Below are 21936 nucleotides of genomic sequence, written 5' to 3'. Positions count from 1 at the left end.
AAAATATTTTTTTTTTATTCCACAAGGTTGAAATTGTCATCAATACACATCGTGTTTGAGCAGGCATGCGCTGCATTGTGAAAAAACAGAATTAAGCACAATGTCTTCCCTTTTCCATTCCTCTTTAAATTGTGGCTCTGAACAGGGCAGAGGTTTTCCTTGGAATTTTAGCAGTAGACCATATGCAGCACCTGTGAATTTTAATTGAATTGTGTTCACAAATACTTAATGAAAATATCTTGCAGCTTGTTGGCCCTATAAACCTTTTTGATTTATAAAAATGCTGTGAGGTATGGATTTGTATTTGATTATTTAGACATTATTTGGTCTTCCATTCTGTGCTTTTGGATATTTTCACTGTACATCCAATATGTTTTAACACACAACATTTAGGTGATTGTTAATAAGATTCAGATCTACCTTTTAATTTTAAGATAAATTTCTAGGTTATATGATACAAGAAAGACAGGTAAAATTAAGCCGTTGTTTTAAATAGAGGGAGAGAATGTGAGTATGAAAGAGATAGTCCCGGTGGTGTAGTCCTCCCTGAGTAGCTAGGATGTGCTTTAAGAAGTATATCTGCTGCCTTGGGACTACTGCAGCTGGGTGTCTTGAGTCAGAATTCTCTTTGAGCTAGCAAACAAAATCTCTCTTTTTCAAGAGACTTTCATTCTGGCAGCCATTTCAAAGCTGATGTCCGTCTGCATCTCCACACCACTTTTCATCTGGTTTTCCTTGTAATTTCATTTCACAGCTAATTGTTCTAATTTATTCCCAACCACAGCAGCCCTCTGACCCCAAAGCTTATTTCTACACCTGTTGGGAAAAGCAAGATCCCAGCAAGAACCCACATGTGTACTCAACAGCATGCTCACAACTTCATTAATGTGAGATGGAATTACTGTACAGTAGACCTGTTACTGAACTTCATTCATGTTTGTTACCCGTTATTTATACATTGGCACAAAGGTCTTAATTCTGATGGTGACCCCCTGCAATGACATTTTTAACTTATATGTCACTGATGTGCCTCTTATGTGCCACTTACATGTGCCACCATTGATTGCAAGTAAATTGTGCAAATATTGAAAGCACCATTTTTAGTGAAAGCTTCACTTTCCACCGTAGTTTCTGACACTTCTTGGATGTTTTCACTTTAGAAATATGAAAAGGGGCAGATTTAAAAGAAATTTAAGAATGAATTTGTTTTTATTTGTGCGAGGACAAGAGGTCAGTGTAGTAATTATTAGATAATGCCATCACTAATAGTAACAGTGATAATTATACCTAGGCCCTGGAGCTTTGCAAAATGATGCCTGCATTACCTTTCCCAGTGATTTACAGGACAGAAATAATAATCCAGACAGCTGTGCAAAGTATGACCAGAACACAGCAAGCAGTTTTAGACCAAGCATAGTATATAAAATGTAATTGTTAATAGGTTTCCATGCGATGCTATAAGGTTAGCTAGATTATGAAAAATAAAGCCTGTTATTATTCTATTGTATATATCAAGTTCTAAATTAGAATTACTCAGTCCATTTATAAAGTGGACAACTGTATTTGTGTGTGTTTTGTTTGTATCAGGCAATAAACTTCCTGTGGTGTCATTTATACTTAAAATTCAGTACAACATTGTGATGAAAGCATTAATATTAAAGGTGATATAGAAGAATACATTTGTACTGTACTTTTTACATCATACCTTTTACACTATTATAACTCACATTTTCTACTGTAATAAAATATGCATTATTATCGGAAGTTCATTAAACTTTAAAAACTCAGTTTTTCCTTGTTACAGAATTTGGTAGAATAACAGTAAACATTAATTTTGTGTAGTCGAATATTCTATGTAAATACAGTAGGTATCTATGAGCACCATTCACTCCAAAATTAAGAATTGTTGCTTGAGCTGTGATGTTTGTTATGCAGTCTTTGACAGGTGTAGCTGAATTGCATACAGTATTTTCCTTGAGCCATGATCTGCTATAGGGCGACAGTACTGATGTGGCATGCGGGGTTTTGGGCTATGTTTGGGCTATGGACGAGACTGCCACTTTAGTAGAAGTGCTTTGCTTGTTTTTTGGGCAGTTTGCCAACTTGCACAAGCTCATAGCCGCTGAAAAGAGGCACATTCACCCAGAACACATTGTATATAATTCTAGACAGAAATCTACACTGTTTGCTGTCATCTGCTTTAAAATCCACTTTGTAAAATGTGTTTCATTGCAACAGTCAGAATGGTTGGAGTCTTCTTTCAGATTGTTTCAAATGTAGCTTGAAATCTGTTTCACATTCTCTACAAGTTAAAGCAAAACTGCCAAAACAGCAAGACAGGCTTAGGTGAGTCTGAATTAATCGTCTTTGTTGCTTTGTTGTTCATAGCTGTAACAGCAAAATATAAGCCATTTAAACAGCAGTTTGCTGCATATTATTCCCAGTGTCCTCTAAATGGATTCATACCCCAAATGAAATAGAAACAAAGGGACGAAAAACATGATATAACAGAATGAGTTATGGATAAGATAGTCTTGTTTAAAAAATTATATAAATGTTATACTGTAATCCTAATAGCACTGCAGTAAGCAAATTCATACTGTATATGCCAGAGAACTCACACATTTGTTCACACCTTGAACTGTTCCTTAAAATAGAATCCAATAGGAAAACAAATCTACAATAATATTCTACTCTTTGGAAGTGCAATGGAATCCTCTAGAACACGATAGAGACCTCTAAAGGTTTCCTATATCCCTGGGGTATAGTAGCAAGCATCATGTTAAGGTCAGAGAGCTCTCCGAGGACTGCGGACAAATGGTCATTGACCTCCTAAGTTGGGGATAACTATAAAAGAATCCACAGAAATCTGAAATGTTCTACTTTAGTGTTGATTATTAAAAAAATGAGCTACAGGTATAGTGGCATCCCTGTTAGGAAGAGGGCACACATTTATCCAGGAACCACAGACTGTGAGGAAGGTGGTATGGGAAGCAACCTTAAATCTAAAGGCAACAGTTGGAAATTCAATACAAACTGGTTTCTTTGCAATGAAACTGAGCTTTTTGAACATGCTCATCAGAAAACACTCATGCCCACTACAAAATATGTCAGGGTAGGTCGGTTATGTTTTGGGGCTGTTTTAAGTGTTCTAGATCCCTTGTTAGGATGGGGGAAATATCAGCTACTGTACCTATATTTATATGATATTTTTGTTTATATTTCATCATCGTCATGAATAAATTTGGAGGGTGCAGTATATGAAAATGTACTGCATTGCTCAGTGCTAAAAGCTTCTTGCCTTTGTGCTTCTTTTATATATATTTCGTTATATACTTTAGAATTGTAAAATATTCACCCACTTAAGTGTGTTCTCTTTTCCCATGTATTAATTCTGTGTTTGTTCTATCAAAAATACATGAAAGCAAGTATGAACGCCATTATAAAAAGGATACTGGGAGTATGTTAATGTGAAATGTTTTCCATTTTTATTGGGCAAGGTTCAGATATTACAGTTGTTACTCCCAGGAGTCTTGAAGAAAACAATAAACTGTGCATAATATGTTCGACAATGTTCTCAGATATCCTGGAAGACTGAAGGGTATTATTTCCAATCTTTTCTGTAATGATACACAATTAAGTTTTATTTTCTTGCTTGGTTGTACGGCATCCTTTTCAATCAATAATATCTCAAAGGGTCTGTGGAATCAGCAGATACCTTTGTTCACAGAGAAAATGGAAAAATTAGCATTAACTATTTTTCTTCCACTAGTTTTGAACATGCAATAAATACTTGAGAAATGTACTGGTCAGCTTACTCGAAAAGCTGTCTTCAAGAGAGATTTGGCACAAATAACCTTTGTTCAAATTTCTTCTTTTCTCTCTTATAGTATAGCAGTATGACTAAACCACAAGTTTTAAAGAGACAACATGGTTCAGGTTCTATTGATCACCATTGTTCTCATTTTAGGAATGACTACAGGCATTATCTTTCTCTTCGTGTTGAAATGATGGTGGCTGGTTGTATCCCACTTGGGATTAAATCAAAACCATCGACCATCTTCTTGAGCTCCACCCTCCAGAAGTGAGAGATGTGAGAAGTCCATCAATTTCCGTGCTACCCTCCAGCATTCTTTGCAAGCCAGATTGCAAGATGATGTTTTTTTATGCAGAAATGTTTATTTACAGATTGCAGAAATTCTCTGGCTTTTTGCTGTGGTTACTGCATCTTGTTTCAACTCATTTCTAAGACAGATGCCTAAAATGCAGCTGATGAGATGATGATGATTATTGTTGTTATTATTATTATGCAATTTATTTATTTCATTTTGTGTTTGTTCAATAGGAGCCACACAGGAGGTTGAAGGGCTATTTCACTATACATGCCCCCGCTCAGTCAGTAAATTAAACTTTAAAATCTACTAGTACTTCAAATGAGGCAAAACAAAAGGCATGTTTGAGGTGAAAAAAAGCACTGAATATAGACACTTGTACAATTTTACATATGAGTTCTAAAGTATATGCATTGAGGGGGATTGCATACTCAATTAAATTAGAAGGAAACCCTAATGGGCAACTGAGATGACTTCATGAAACAATGTCTCTAAAGCAGAAACAATACACTGGGAAAGAGAAGGCCACTGGAGTTGTCTGAAAGTCTGTAAAATAATGAATCCAAACAATAGCCTGTAGAAGACCTGTGGACCAGCTTTGTGAAGGAAAGAGCAGATATGTTATTAACGCCCTCGTAAAATGAACCATCCTCATTCTGTGGGGTTTAACTTAACATTTGCAGAGGGCGAGCTTACAAGTGCAATAGCGAGGGTGCTCACCCATTATACCGGAGTGGGGGTTGAAAGAGTACCTGCTGTTGAGCTGGTGGAGGTCAGAATTGATGGATGGCAGTAGAGGCACTTGTGGGAGGAGCAGGAAAAAGGATAGATTGAGGCGAATGTCTAATGGGCTCTCTGGGGACTGTGGGAGTGTATTGGGACTGAAGTGCTAAGTGCTGCACAGAAGGAGACAAATTTGTGTTATTGTGTCTGGCCAATTCCATCTGAGCAGTGTTATCCATGAGCATCTGAGCCATTCACTTACAATGTCATGACATTTTTAATATTTTAATATGATAATATTTATCAATGAATGGAAACTAAGTTTGAAATGACATGACTTGGCCTGTTAGGTTTGACCATGAGATTAATATGAATTGCAAATACAATATACAGTAATATATATTTTTGAGCAATTCCATGCATGGACTTTGTGTTCAGCTCAGTGATTTCAAGTCACCAGATGTATTAGGACATGTACACTTAAAGTAAATTGCAGAGTGTAGAAGGTAGAATTTGGTTACATATCACTTTGGAGCAATAAGAATGAAGTCTGAGACCCACTGAGCTCACAGTCTCTTTATATAATCACTTGAGATGCATTGCAAAACCTCTGCTCTAGCTACTTCAAAGTCTTACCTGATATTGGGGTGTTTAATTTTGAATTCAGCATGTAAAATGTACAGTATACTCAATCAGATTTAAATTTGTATATTGACTTGACCAGTCTATAATTTTTCACTGCCTTTTCCTGCTGAGTTTCTTGGTTTCTTTGGCTATATGCTTTGGGTTATTATTGTGCTGTGTGGTGAAGTGCCAACCCCCACATGTATATACATTATATGGAAGTATTTTCATCCACATGAGCAGGCAATGTTTTAGAATCAAATTTCCAAACTTCTGCTGCTACCAACATCATCAATAAATAGCAATTATCTAGTCCCAGAGAGGACCATGCATCTCATTACCTCCATGCTTCAGAATTTGCTCAAAAGCACAAAAATGAACCACAAGAGCTTTTGAAGAATGTTTTGCATGGACAGGTGAGAACAAAGAAATCCGCTTGTGGTGAAAAAAGTAATGCCCACATCTTTTTGTTGTTACAATTCTGCTGGTGCACTGCACCTCAGTTCCTGCGCCTGTGGACCTGACATCAATGCAAGTGGAACACGTAGAACCTGTGGCTGTGACAGTGAGGACCCTGTACTGTCAGAGCCGTCACGCTCTGCAGCACAACGGAGTGCGTTCTAAGAGGGACTTGTCATTCAGAGGAAAACAGCTCCAGTGACAGTCACTTGCCACTGTCATACTTAATAGGTCCAGTGGACATGTGCCATTGGAATCCACAAGTACATTTTCTGAGTGAATGTAAGAAAGAAAAGCTATTAGAGGAAAAAAAAAACCAAAGTTATCTTCTTCAACTTTCACTTCTGTGTACAATTTAAATGTTTTTTATTGCTCAGTAGTTTTATATTGGTTTAGGAATATAACATCTATCCATCCATTTTCTTACCACTGTATCCAATGCACAGTCAGAGCATTTCCAAATACCTGGATTAATTTATTTTTGTTGTGCCTGTTCGATGTATATACAGTATACTGTAGGTCGGGTGCTGGAAAGCACAGTTTAAGTAACCTGCTATTCTCTTGAAATACTGTACCAGACTCATTTTGTTTTTGTCTAACTTATTCCACAGCCCTTTGCCAATGTTCATTTTAGAAGCATTTTTGGTTTTATAATCAATATACAGAACACATGTGAACAAGATTAAGGCTGGTGATCCTTGCTGTTTGGAAAAATATTGCTAGAGTAATTGATTGTATCGCTCTGCTTATTCTGGCTTATTTCCTGGGAAGTCTGAAAAAAATCTTCCATGGTCTCGTAAAGGATCAGGTATAGCATGAACACTGTTTACTCAGCCTTGCTTACTTATGTTAAGTTCATAACGTAAATCTTTTGAAAAATTTCCCGGAAACATTGAAGTGAAAACCTGTTTTCTTATACTCCTTTTCAAATCCATCTGCAAAGAGGCCTGCCAGAAACAGCACAATGTAAAGCCTTTGAAGGAGAGAAATGGCAAAACAAAAATTATGTTTTTTTTAATAGGTACTAAAAAGTAAGACACTAACCTCCAAATACTGTTGTTGTTTAAATAGTGCAAACAAGAAGAGAATTTGAAACCATTTGTTAAACACACACATTAGGTCTCATGTGATTTTACATAAACAGCTTATAATCTTAAGGAATCTGTAGAAACAGGTTGTTGAATGCTCATTTCTCAATTTGTTAAACCTGAATCTTCTGAGGAATTCGTTTATCGTGAAGAGATACAGAAGGGAGAGGGTTAAAAACTCTACTGAAGCTTTTTTGCACCTGGCTGTCTGAAAGCATTGTGCTCTGCTTTCTCTAAGAAAATAGAAACACACAAATAAAAAAAAGGATGTTGCAGTCGATAACACAGTCAAGGTTATAATTACCCGGCTCTGTGTTCCTGCAGCAGAGGCATGTCATTGGTAGTGGCCTGTTAAGTAGATGTGACTAGAAAAATAAAATTACTGTTAATAAGTATTTGGGGGTGAGGAGAGTGGCATTTCCTCCAACTGAATAATTGTTTAATTAATGCTGTTGGACTCACTGGATAAGTATGTCATGATTAACTGCTGGAGGTGCAGTTGCATTCTCTCCCTGTACAAACCCGTCAGTGTCAGAGAGACCAAACTTTAGCTCTAATTGACTATTCAGATTTTTTGTCGCTCTCTCTCCCCCTGCCATGGTGTCTAGATATACAGTATATATTTACCTAATTCTCAAATTGATATTTTTGGAATTTTATACTATATGTTTGTTTAAAGTAATACCACTTATAAAGATGCAGCTTCTGTCACAGAAATATATATATCTCCATCTCTCTCTGTTATCTGTCATACAGCATACAGTATGTGCTTGAATAATCCCTATACTACAGTATTAGTAAGGCCAAAGCTCTTTTAATACAAAAATAAAAAAAACATCCTAATCTACTTTTCCAACTACAAACATTTATCATGAAAGGGTGTAATAGGGGCAACAGACAATGTCAATTACCAGTTCCAACTTGTTAACAGTGACAGTGCTGACATCCTGACATGTCTGCACATGGCCTTTTAATGTACATGTTCCTGTGAGTTAAAAAATGAGATCCCCATCTAGATCCTGTTTGTTTGATCAGACAATATAGCAGGGGAGGCGGTAATGGGGGTGTGACAGTCAGCGTCCTTTATGCTGTTGACAGTATAGACAACTGTGGGTGAAAAAAAAAACTTTTTGATAATTGACATTTAACAGTTCAGGCTTCTACTAGCTCTGATACACTGTACACAGCTTCAATCAAGTTGAGTTTGTTGAGGGAAACTAGAATGAAAATAAATATTACGGTTACAATAACATTGCATGAGCTGGAGTTACCATGTGAATTTCCCTCTTTTTTTAGAAAAAAAAGTTGAATAGCTCCACTTTTTCTATTGCAAAGTAATCTCAGTTGTGTGTTTATCTGCTCTAGAATCTTTTTAGTAGGCTGCTTGCTGACAAGCTGTACCAGAAACAATACGTTCTGATAAGGCCCTCCCAGAATCATTTGGGAGGAAGAATGCAGAGGAAGTAAAATATGTAACGCTTGAGATTCACTGGTCCGGAGGTCAGGTCCAGTGGCGGTGTAGCTCTTCTACACTTCCTCTTTCAGTATTCCTGAGAAATCTTTTGGAAGCCGTTTGTGAGTGGAACAGTTTGCAAGTGTGAAGAAAAGATGGTAAAACGGAAACTATAATAGAGAGCCACCTTCTGCAGGCATATTATATGATATGATATAGACATAGAATGGAATTAAGCAAACAAAACTGTAGACATTATAAACATTTCCCTTAAATCAGTGATTTTCTGCAGGGTGCCTGCCAAAACAGGAGAGGCTATGGATGACTCTTTTTTTAAAATTCAGATTTGGCAAAGGCTTCACTGCATGTCTCAGCTTACACACCCTGTACCTGTTCTATGTCTTGAGATGGCACAGAATGATATTGTTGGTAGTATTTAAAAACAAGAATATGAACGTGTTAAATCAACCTTTTAAAAGGACAAAAGTATGCTATCACTTTAGGGAGAAAAAGAGCTAGATTAAACATTAAAAGTACTTATGAGCTACAAGAATAATTTTGTCTCTAACACTCCTCCCCCAGAATGAAACAAATCTAGTATAAGTTAATTTTTATAAGAAGATTAAAAAAACATGAACTAAACAATAACATAACAAAATAAAAAGAACATTAAATATGTTCAAAATATTTATGTTTACATTATTTATTTGATAGCATAAAAAACTTTTCTTAATTTTTCAAACTGAAGATACAACATTGTCTATTGACTTTTAACTGTCCACCGAATATAGTTTAACTCCAATTCTAATACTTATGAAATTTGCCTGTTGTTTTCCCTGTGCTGCAGAAATTCTTACAGACTCCCAATACGTACTGTTTTTAACAGTCTTGGGTCTCAAAACCCATACAGTTTTTGAGTGTGTGTTTTTGTGTACACTCATGCTGTCTTCATTTGAAATATTTGGGGACCTATATACTTATGTGCTTATATCCTCATTGGAAGTTATTCAAGTACTGTATTTTAAAGCTATGCTCCTGTTAAATACAGGTAGATCCAATGCAGTTCCGTATCATACAGTTGTCACAGAATATTTTTTTTTGTTATGGCTGTGCTGAAGTGAGCCCAGAAAAACAGCCCTAGACACTCTAGCTGAGATGGCAAGCGGCATTTACTTTGATCTCTGTTGTTTTGAAGATGAAAGACAGGGTACCTGATTATTATGTCGTTACCTTGGCTCTTAAAGCTCTGTTATCAAACTGCAAATCACCCAATCTCTCTGGCAATCAGTGCGGGTTGTGCTGAAATAAATAGTGCAACCAATGAGGAATAAGACTTCCTTAAAGCAAAACTCAGGACATACTAAAAACCGCCAATACTTTCTTGCCCTTTACAAATAGTCTATAGAGGTAATGGTTTCTCTAGGTCTTTAAGGTCTATAAAGGGTTCTCTAGAGAACTGGGACATTTCTGTAGAAACCTTTAGGCTATTTTCATAAAGTTTTTTACAGTAGGATTGTTAGTTAGGGATTCTGTAAAGTACAGTACTTACAGGAGATAGTGCAAGGTATTTTTTTAATCCTAAAAACTGGATACTAGGAAGACATGTACTAATCTAGAATTGACAAGTAAATAAGTGTTTATGTGCTTGTTGCCAAAACAACAACCAAACAACAAAAGTCCAAGGAACCTTTCAGTCACTCTAGTGGGAGCTGTTGATATTTGGAAGCACCTTTGGGTAATTGGGAGATTTGTACCTTCCTCTACACACAAGTATTTACACCAGTTAGTGAAAAAAACATTTTTTGATTATTCCCCTTATGCAGTAGCAGACTCCCATTACATACTTTACAAATGCTTGATGATCCAGGGATATACATACAGATTGAATTGTTTTAATTAGTTTATTTTGATTGGAAAGATAGAATGATACTTTTTTAGGGGGGAACAGGTCATTTGTTGGTACTTTAATTGATATTTAGATTTGGAATTCTTGAACAGAATAGATGTGCTAATTGGCTTCAGAAATATGTACTGTATACAGTATTTCACTGTATCACTGCTCTGCCCACAAAAGCGAATGTCCTCCATGACACCATGCTGTAGGTGGGTTCCTTTGTCAGGTTTACCCCACAGTTTTCCTGGGTCAATGCATCGTTACAAGGATCAGTCTTGAACGTTCTTCAAAAACATCTTTGAAGAATGTTAATAAACCGTAAAAAAAAACTAACATATTTTAATATTACAAAAGATTCCTAACCCTACCAGTTTGATCATGCTTACTATATTTTTAGTCTTGTACTGCACCTATGATTAATATGGATGAGTCTGTGTGCTCTGACTGCCAGTCTGTGAGATTGATGGGCTACAGTGCATTAAACCTAATGCAAGACAAAGCAAAGCAAATTGGGCGTGTCTTGGTGTCAGTACACTCTAAGCTACACCATTAATGCTGTTGGTTTTGGTTCCCTTATGTCCTTTTGGACGTGGCAGTAGACCTCTGAACAAAGTGACACTTTCTTCAATCAGAAGCGGAGTCTTTTACTTAACCGTTTCCTTTGACCCATGGCTGATAACTTAATATGTTTAATGGTGCCTTCAGAAGCTCACTCATAATTTGTTTGATTCTGCAGGAAGGAGGAATACACTGGAGACTAAGTGCCATTTCAATGTTAATTTATTTTAGGCAGTGAAGGGGAGGGGGGCAGGAGTTGGGGGGCAGCACAGGAAGGGGGTGTCAAATGATTTGAGACTTACTGTAGTTCTTAGGTCCCCAGTTTGACCAAAGGGAATTCAAACTGCAGCAATGATCCTTGAGGGGCCTTCCCAACATGGTGTCCATACATACTCCACACACAGTGCAATTTCACAGCCCAGTCTCTCTTACGTACAGAGGACAGATAATGTATAGAACAGAGATAAATAGCAGGTGAAAATGATCCATTTATATGCTAGGTTTTAACACTTCAAACAAAGGGACTGATCTTAAATATTCAAAGGCTACAGCACTCCTGTTCATAGTCTTTTTAACTCCAACCTACAGTATAATTCCTCTCTATTTCAAGCATCTGCTCTATTTCTGAACTACAGTAAATGTAGATTTCTAGATTAATTAGCCATAGTTTATTTTTCATATATTATTTCTATCAGTGACAAGTACATGAAAAAACACTAATATGAGAAAAAACTAATTGAATAAAGGAATACATTTGAAAGAAAATGTTGGCAAAATATGTAAAATTGTGTTAATAAGGAGGCACAGATCCCTGCCCTAAAAACAATCTACACAAGCATATTCCTTGCTTTACTGAAAGTATTTCTCCATGTGCAGTTTGTACCGCTTCCATTGATTAGACATGTGCATAATGATCATCTGAGCTATAGTTAGTACACTCTGTGATTTAGATAGGTGACATGAAGAGAAGACAACTATGGGAATGAAAGGGTAATAAAATACAAAAAAAGAAGATGATCTTGGGTAAGTTTGTGTTATGCCAATTAGGGTGCTCATTTGCAAAAGACAGATTGCTTGATGGGGGCACACTACGCAATTACTGAGGACAGAATCAGGTGATTATAGTTCCAGCCCAGTGCTCTTAGCTTCATTTCTTAATGAACATTTCTAGATAACCGGTTTTTGCATATTTTCCCTTTGTAATAATTGATGGTGGTCAAAACTGGTTTGACCTCTTACGTTTTGCTAATGCTAGTAATAAGCAGAAGGCTGGCTATATATTTAAAAGGTTAGTAAGACCCACTTAATGAAAGGAGTTTCAAAAACATTTGAATAATATAAGTGAATATTCTTCTTTTTAGTTCTACAGCAAGCATTAAAACACCATGATGATGGACCACTTTTCTTCTTGAAAACTCATCAGTTTAAAAAATAGTATTTTAGGTTGTTTGCTGATTATTAATACATATAAGGCATCAGCAGTAATGACTAGCTCAGGCAGCGTAAAAAAACTTTGTAATTACATTTGTAATTATAGATTCTTTCCACTAGCTTTGTGCCATTAAGCTGTTATTAATTCTGAACAGCTGTTACATGCATTGTGATAAATTAACATAATTTGTTGGTCTGGCACTACAAAATACATCAGAATTACATTTTAGCTTCAGGATTTTTGAAAGGATCATACATATATAATTTCAAGCACATTACTAATTGGCAAAATATATATTAAAACTGCAACTTCAAATAGAGAGCCATAATTGAAGACTGTGGTGGTATCTTTGCAGTTCTCAGTCAGTAGCCACGTTCCTGTTACCTTAGCTGAAAAGCAGCAATCTGCTACCAGACCTTGCTTCAGCTCATACTTGGGGTGTGGGATGGTAATGTATGTTGCACTTCTTAAGGGAGTAGTCTGAATGGACTAGTCTAATGGATAGCTTTAAATGGTTACAGATCTGTGAGATTTTATCTTTTGAGTCACTGGTTCTTTTGCCTAGCTGACTTTCAGGTGCATTTAAAAAAGTATGGACACCAGTAGTCTTCAGCCATTAGCAGCAACACTAATCTCTATAATGCATCCATGTGAGTCCTCCTTTAGATTCTGGGTGCCACCTAGCTAGCTGTCAGAATCACTGTATGTGGCGCTAATGATTGCCTTAAAAGGGAGGCTTTGCCAGGAGCATTTGGGTTTGATAATGCTGGGGAATTGCCTTCTCTGCAAATATAATTAGGGAGTCATGCTTGAATAGGAAATGAGCACTCTAATTGGAAGCACAGTTGCCTTCTAATGAATGCTCTGAACACAGGGTCACACACTGGAGCAGCTCGGCAAAGTCAGAGGCCATCCTACCTCTCGCACACAAAGACTGAGCCTGCCAGGCAGGGACTGCATACTGCCTCGTACATGCATAACCTGCCTTTTGTTGTCACACATAGCTCTTTGCTGACTGATGAAAAAAAGAAAAAAATCACAATGCCTTGAAGACCAAAAAGTCATCTGGCAACAGGAATAATAATAATGCCAGAATGGTAGAGAAATTAAAGACTGCACTTCTGCCCTGTTTCTGAATAGCAGGCTGGGAGTGCAGCATTGATGAATGCAAATGATGCACCATCATACCTCTTGACTGGAGGGCATTCCTCACCGAATGCTGAGTTACCTAGGGAGGGAAGGGGGTGTGGGAGGGGTGCAACACCTGTTTTAAAACACCCAATTGAAAGGAAGGATTTGATTAAATGCATCTCTGCGATTTATCTGTACCTCGTTTCTGTAGTAGCATTTGCCAAGGGTTTTCAGGACACTGTCCGTCATTTTACATTGCAGTCAGTGGGGAATAGAGAATACCATGTATGAGTTCTATCCAGTCAGGTTCAACTAATTCACTTCACTTCACTTGGAAATGGGTTGCTTTCCTAATATTGTAGGAGCTTGCAGTGCCTATGGGTTTAATTCTATAAAGTTTGACTATTGTGGGTGTGAAATTCATACACATTGTATATCTGGTGGGACACCCTGTAACATCCTTGCTCTAATTGCAATTATTGTGGAAAGTAAACAGCTCTGCTTCTAGTCCCATAAATGCCCCCTAGGCTTTATCAGTGTATTACTGAATTTGTTCAATTAAAATAGTTCAATTATTGAGATCTTGATGCATACAGTAAATACTCACTTTTGTTACTTGTTTAACTCACCGCAGTAGTCTTCACTAATACGCATGTCACTATACATGCATGTTATGAGCGTCAGGTAATGTTTGTCTATATAAGTTTGTTATTTTTGTTGCTTAATTTGGGTGAGAAGAAACCAAACTTCTTATGTGGCATTCTTTATTTCATTCCATCAAGAGAAGAAAGAAAGACAGATCTGTTTACTTATTTAAGGACCTTTAATGTTTACCAGGTTTCTGGAATATACTAATACTGAAATTCTCAGACTTCCACTAACAGTATCAGATAGTACCGTGTGACTAATAGTAACCATATACAGTACCTGGGTTTAAAGGAAGTTCCCAATTATCTTCTATCAGTATGTTTTATGTGGCAGATATACAGTACATAAGGAAGTAAAATATTGGGAATGGAAAACATATGATGACTTTGCAAGACCCATAACTATGTGACCTTTAAGATTTAAGAGTACAAACGCTGCATGTGATTCTGTATGTGCAGCGATTTCTTCCAGTACATTAGCACCCCTGCTTCTTCCATGTCTGCTTTCCACAAGCAGACCCTCCTTGCTCTTTTCCAGATGGGGCTGTTTCTCAAATGTTTGGGTGAATTCCTGACTTTGCGCACTAAGGCTTAGGAGGGTAGCTTGTCTCAGGTGGCCACCTATAACCAGCGCAGAGTTCCTCTCAGGACATGTCTCACTAACACCTCCGCAGACACCATTTCCGACACTTTCTCACCTATTTATTTCCTTGGCACAAGCTGCTTAGTACTTTTCCTCAAGAGTTTCCCTTTTGATTTTTTAAAACATACAGTAACTTTGACATCTTTACACTTAAAGGAATTTTTCTCTCCAAAGTGCGTTCTGAGGCTGTCTGCATTTATTGTGTTTTTTAATTCCAATGTACAGTATGCTGGCACCACCACCCCACCATGATACAACATGTACAGATCCGTTTGAATCCAAGTTTTTGTTTTGCTTGATGTCCAAGTGCATTTCTGTAATGTATAGTTCAGCAGCACATCAAAATAGGTTGTATGAAGTCTGCATTTACATTTCATCAGCCATGCTCTTTCTTTAACATGGAAAGCCAGGCTCACTCAGTGGAACAGAGCAAAGAGACAGTGAGGCTTTTGTAGACTATCTCTCCTGTTGTACAGTACATTGCACATCCCATCCCCTCAATCCAGCCAGCGCATCATCAGCAGGGAGAAATGAGATGACACTCTACTAACACATTAGGTTCTGTTTCTAAGAAATTTTTAAAGAGTGCCAAAATCAGAAGTGGAAAAAAAAGGTATTTCTCAAACAATACATTTCTGAATAACGTGCAGCCTAGATTCAGATTAAAAAAGCCCCTAAGGGATTTATTTATTTGCTTACTTGCTAGCGAGAAGCCTGTCTTTTTCATGTCAGCCTTAAATCTACTGTGTGAATTTAGATTTCAAGGTGTTGGCAAACGTGGCTGAGAGCTGTCAGAGTTTTAGTGTTTAAAGTCCAACGCTTGTGAGGTTCAGCGAGGGAAATGGGCTCGATCTGCCGAACACAGATGTTAACGTCCGCTGGCTCATTGATTTTTTTTCCTTCTGAAATTGGGATGGGGGCCCTCTCGGTAGTAGAAGCCTGCAGTTCCGTCATGAAATCTCCTATTTAATGTACAGCTGCCTGACTGGGTAATGACTTGTGTGGTAATTGCTGCTCCTGTTGTAACAGCCTGGAGGCCTCATTTTAACATTGTGCTTCACATTGCAAATGTCAGGCAAGACTGAATGGCAAGGGAAAGGTGGAGGAATTAACGGCCACGGATCATTACCATACTTAGTACCCTCGCCACCGTTACTTGAGAGCTTGTGAAAGGCAGATCAAATCAGTCAACCATCTCGCCACTTGTGGTCAGACACGCCACATATGTGTATTATGGGAAATTACTCACTAGAATCACAATGAAGTACACCAAGCTGGAATTCTCACTGCCTTTCCTGACAGGTAGATGTATTAATTTGAGGTCCTTGGGCAAGTTACCCCTGGTGGCCTATCAGGTTCCATTGACACCAAGGATGCCCACCTGGAGGGCGAGCAAGTCCGTAGGCTTTTATTCCAACTCGCTTCTTAATGACGTAAATCAGCTCATTATTAGTTTAATTGGATCAATTTTGCAGTTGCTGTCCACTCTTCAGGTGCTGATCCTTGAAAGAGATGTAGAAAAGCTTGCAGACACTCTTGCCCTCTAGGACCAGGACTGAACAATCTTGACCTACACCATGTACACTCCGAGGTGGAGAGGTACAAAATGAAAAACCTTCACACAATAATAATTTCCCAGAGGAAATCTTCGAAAATGACTGTAAAATGTCATTCTATTTTTTTCTTAAAACATTGCCTCATAATGATGTGTCCCTAGAGCTGTGACTTAATAATAAAGGAAAACAAATGTATTTTCTTTTTTACAATTTGTTTCAGCATCTATTAAAACACCATGCTCGGCACCAGCATCATTGCTTTATGGTAATCACTTAGCATGCATTAAATTACTTTGATTTTTCACTCAATAATTCAGTGCCTTCAGATGGTTCAGTTACAAGTAGATTTAATTGATGGCAACTGAAAATCGGATGATGTGGAATAGCTTCTCAGATCAAATGTGGTAATTGGAAGGAAAGAGAATGAAGAGCCTATCCTAAACAGCCAAATCATTACAGAGGTAGCAGTCTTAAATAGTGTTGAGATGAAGGATCCCAATGGCAATTTTTCAGCATTATTGAGTGATGAATTGGCTGGAGCTTTACCCTTGAGATATTTTATATAACGGCTTGGAATGAAAGTAGAACAATGTTAGTTATTAACAATGGCCTTGTAGTTTTCTGGAAAATGCGGCATGGAATTTGCAGTGTAGCCAGAAAATCAGCAATGGCTTCAGTCTCGGGTTTATTCTATTTTTGCATACCTTTGTGGTGGCTTTGTTTTTTTCTGCTCTGCTTAATCACAGAGACCCCTGCAGGCACTGCGTGCGTCCAGGTGTGTGCTTGATGTATTAAATTCTGTGTATGCCAGTGCTGATATGTAATTGTAGGGAGCAGCATAATATTGATCAAAGAGCCAGGGCCGTCAATATTTAATGTAGACCTTGTTGAAACTGCTGGCCGTTAGCTATTGATTGATTCCAAGAGGAATTTCCTTTAGGACTCGGTGAAAATTTAATTGTTTCTCCAGAGCTACTTTGGGCAGGGCTTTGGGTCCATGTCAAATAGGCTCTTTTGCCCATTTCCTCAGCCCACATTGTGATTGACATGACTCTTTTAAAGAGCCTTTCTGTCCTCAACCATCTGCGCTCAGGATTCCAGTTCTGTGTGTCTCTGAGAGTGATTAATAATGCTTTCAAATGATTCTGCTCACTTTTCATTTATGGGCATCATTATACCTGTTGGGGCCAATCTTATGATTTTCAGCTGAAGAGGTAACTGAAAACGACGTGGCACTCATCAGTTTAGCAGGTCTAGGGTAGTGTAATAGCAATTCTTACACAACACAACATTCTTACACAATAGAGTCTTACACAAACCTGCTTGACTGTGGTTAAAATTGTTGTCCATGTACTCTACATGTACTCCTAGATGGCAAAAAATCTGCCTTCATTTTCCATTTTATAATTAAAACATCGTTGGCATAGGAACTGTACATTTTAGTACCTAGTAAAATAATATGTTATCCTGAAGAGGGGATTTTGTCTGGGGCCCCTAGTGGACATGAATTTGCTCCCACAGGTAATCAGAGGAGCACAATCCTTGGTTCATTATATAGTATAGTGACCATGTTGAAAATAAGCTGGCTTTGGAGTGGTTTTAGAGCTATTTTAGCTCACTCCCTCCAGCTGACACAGCACTAGGATGCTAAAAGAAATTGAGTGATGGCGACGTAAGTGATAGTTGTAGCCCATTGTCAGCGCTTAAAAATAGTCTCACAGAATTGTTCATTTTCTGGATATTTCTCTACCAGTTCTTGCTGAAAAAAAGTATAACTTATGGGTTCAATTTCTGCTCTGTACTGTACATGGAACTGTATGGAGTGAACTATACAGCTATAGTAGAGCTATTAAAATTGCTTACCCTTCCTTTAATCAGTTTGATTAAACCCTTTCCACTCTTTCACTCTATTTTCATCTACTCTCTAAAGTTTAGTTACTCAAAATCTTGATTAAGAGGTTTCTTTGACGTTGTAAGACAGGACAGGTTTTTGTGGTGACTGAATGGGGTCTTAAGATTTCCTGACCTTTATTATGTTTTGATGTTCTGTGGTGTTTAACAACAATAATTATTCAAATATTTAATTTTACTTTAAGTGTTTATTTTATATAATGGCCTTGAATAAACGCTAACCTGTGTTGCATAGTATAGGGTCCAGAAAATAAAACTTGTTTCGGTAAATTTTTGTTTTTCTCTGTTCAATAAAAAATGATGCAACATAAATAAATGCCAAAAGAAAGTAAAACTGAATCAAGAATGAACACCTTTCATGGAACTGCAGGTTTGGAGCCATTAAGTAGATTACAAGGAGATATTTAAGCTTCCCCTCCTTTTAACTTCAATATAATGTTTATGGGCATACAAAATAAACTAGAACCTGCTGCTGGAGTGTAGACTATCTTGTCCAAGAGGAAATCTTCCCTGGATCCACTGCATGAGAGAAACCTTTTGCACTGCTAAGAGAAACATACTGTATGACTGGTAGGATAAAGAGGCTGATAAGAAATGCTTTGGGTTACATGCACCCATTTAAAAACAGGAGAAAAAACATAAAGTATTTTCCTTAAATACAGAGTAAGGGCAGTATAAAGATGCAAACTGTCCTGTCGTATTGTTACAATGCTCAGACCTGTAGAAAAATATATTAGCACTGAACCTCTCATCACTGGAACAATATTGGCTTTTTAGGAATGTACAAAGTCCACAAATATTAATCAGGAAGTCCTGATATAACTCTCTGGATTCCTGCCATCCTTATTCATTTCACCACTGTCAGCATTTGTTACAGTAACACTTGGACCGCCTTTCTTCTGCTGGGATTCTGGACCTCAGATACAGTCCTGTGGTTGTGACAATCACAAAAATTCTTCAGGCACACTTTGCATCATTGAAAGATGAGGGTGCCAGAACAGTTAGCTTTGTTATGTTAAGCCTGTCAGGTTTTATTTGATGATTTTAGTGGGGGGATATTAGAGAACCTGTTTTGTGCTGAAATCACAAGGAGAATCTTTTCAAAACAAATTCACTGAGGTATATTTGGTGTTGGAAATAAGCTGACAGTTAGACAGATGATAGATGGGGTTTATTAAATTAAGAGAGGTTCTCATCTTTCAGTGTGATATTGACTTTTCTGTGAATACAGTACATGTGGGGCGGCAATCTGATTAGCATTCCTGGCTCACAGACCCAGGGTCATGGGCTTGATTCTGTCCTTGGGCAAGAATCTATGGAATCTGCATGTTCACCCCACATTCTCCCGAATTTAGTCCAGGTACAGCAGTTTCCTACCACCTTCCAAAGACTGGTTAGTTTAGACTGGCTGTTCTTTATCATCTCTTTCTCTGTGGTGCTGTGATGGATGAGTGTTCCATTGTGGGTGAAAGCAGTCACATGCTTTCGATCCGGTTTTACTGTCTGTGCTTCTGGGCTACGATCTGCAAGAACCATTACTAGGATAGGCAGCTCAGTTTTAAGTGTGAAAACCATCCACAGGTTTGTTAATAGAAGGCAAGCTTAAAGAAAGGACCGTTATGCTGCCTTTGATTACCCTTCAAGGAACTACTAGTCTGATAATTACATCCTCTTCCTCAGAGGGCAATAAAAGCTTCTTTTCTCTGCCCTACTTGAGACCCATATAACTCCAACGTGGCTCTAATATTTTTTTAAAATTGTGATTGCTAAAAGTCTCCCAGGAGTTAAACAAAAGTCTGATAGCCCCTCTTCTATTTCTGACCACTTTTGAATCACCTCATTAATTAATGGAATTCATCTTGTCATTAATGTCATTATGAAGCTAGTGACATACTGTTCATCTAACCTACGCCTTCTGAGAAGTGTTTTAATAGTCTGATCACATTGACAAACATGTTCATAAGAAGCTTCTGCTGATTGCCTGGTCCCATCACTGAGCAATTATAGAACTACTTTGTGTGTTTGCTTTATTTAAAAATTTTTTGTCAACAAGTCGATCCAAACACAGCATTTGCCCAACTGGACACATCCAGCATTTGGAACTGGAAACTGGATTCTAATTAATAGTAAAACTATTGTGAATAATCACTCAGAATAATTTTAGATTAACATGGAGAACATCTCGTTTCCATTAATTCAAAATTAACTTTGTGGTACAATACCGTACAGAATTTTCTTCTCCAGAACATGATCAAGTGAAGAGTCAAGATGTGAGCTCAATAAAAGAGGCAACTGTGTCACATTGTAAACAAGCGCAACACCATTTGTGTGTCAAGTGTATGCTGCAACAGAAGGAAAGCTTTCAATGTGGGCTCCCAACAGGGAATTGTATGCTGCACACATCCCTCATTACTGTTGGTTAATGTTCAGAATCCATGAAAATTCTTAGATGAAACTACAGGAGCAAAAGCGCATGCGCTCTAGAACGAAGGGAAATAGAGGATTACGGTCAACTTTTCATAGTGAAAATGCTATCACAGTCCTGATGTTTGAAGAAACAATTTCTTCTATATGTTTTACTAAAATATTTATTGATACTTATAAGAAAATAGTAAAATAAAATAATTACTGCTAATCTGAGATCTCCACATGTACAATGGCAGCAGATTATCATTACCAATGTTATGTTTGAATACAAAAAGGATAGTCAGCCCAGTCTACTGGTTGATTGTAGTTCTTGGAGGAAAACTGAAGCTGACAAGAGCAAAGTCAGAGGGCTCTGGCCTATTTGATTAGTTCATGTGCTAGCTTGGTTTTCGCCAGTTTTGCTCCTATGTTATTGATCTTCCTATTGTATCTAGACTTAATTTAATCTTCATTTAGGTTGAAAGGCAAACTTATGGATGTGACTGTCTATTTTGCTGTATACAGAAATCGTTATATCATACCAATAGAATATGAAAATGGATATTGTCAGCATAAGCATTGAACACTTTTTCTCATATTCCTTTATAGAAACAGTGATGGACACTCGCATCGCCACAGCAGAGCTGGGCTGGACAGCATACCCTACCTCAGGGGTGAGTATTTTATCCCTTTCTTCACTCTTTCTCAATATTTCTCATTAAATATTTCATAAAAAACCAACCCTGAAATGCAGGAATGTTTACTGCACCATGAAGTATAACACTGCTTGCTGCAGTTATGATGCACTTGCTTGGCATAAGTATAACTCTCCTTTGAAAAAGTTCCAATATTCTATTGTTTCTACTGTATTTATTATGTTTTTCACATTTTGTGTTTTTCATTGTATTCCAGAGTTTTTTTTTCAATTGTCACAGTATGTTTAAGAACCTTGTTCACAGAAGCTGAATAGTGAACACTGAAGAACCACAATGTCCAAAAATAAGTCTATATTAGCATTTTATCTGCATTACAACATTTCAATCAGAATGTTATCAGTATATAAGCACACAAGAAATTAAAAATAGCATAGCACCATGAAATTAATTTAAGAATTATGTAATGTTTTTGTCAACAAAACGTTTACAAATTTTTTTACAAAAATTGATCTTTGATTTAGTGTGTGGAAAATGTATCCCACAACTCTTTACTCTGGGATATACACTACGCACAAGCATCAAACACTTCAAATGACCCAACAGCTGCTTTGACAGGCCTTGACAGTGAACATTTTCAGATCTC

General features: G+C 37.4%; 1 protein-coding gene across 3 annotated transcripts in view; it reads left to right on the top strand.

Moving 5' to 3' along the window:
• The window catches only part of ephb1 (EPH receptor B1), a 205902-nt gene that overhangs the window by 45475 nt on the left and 138491 nt on the right, over positions 1 to 21936 (top strand). For all 3 annotated transcript variants that reach the window (XR_015929091.1, XR_015929092.1, XM_088616403.1), the window contains exon 2: positions 21247 to 21311. Coding sequence is in view for 1 of the 3 variants with exons in the window: in XM_088616403.1 (XP_088472529.1) it covers positions 21247 to 21311 (65 nt within the window). In the remaining 2 variants the exon portion in view is untranslated. The remainder of the gene's footprint in view (positions 1 to 21246; positions 21312 to 21936) is intronic.

The sequence above is a fragment of the Lepisosteus platostomus genome, chromosome 2 (genome assembly GCF_059453375.1).
Source record: "Lepisosteus platostomus isolate fLepPlt1 chromosome 2, fLepPlt1.hap1, whole genome shotgun sequence".
Taxonomy (NCBI): Eukaryota; Metazoa; Chordata; class Actinopteri; order Semionotiformes; family Lepisosteidae; genus Lepisosteus; species Lepisosteus platostomus.
Note: the sequence above shows the minus strand (reverse complement) of the source record. Positions and strands in the feature narration are given on the sequence as shown.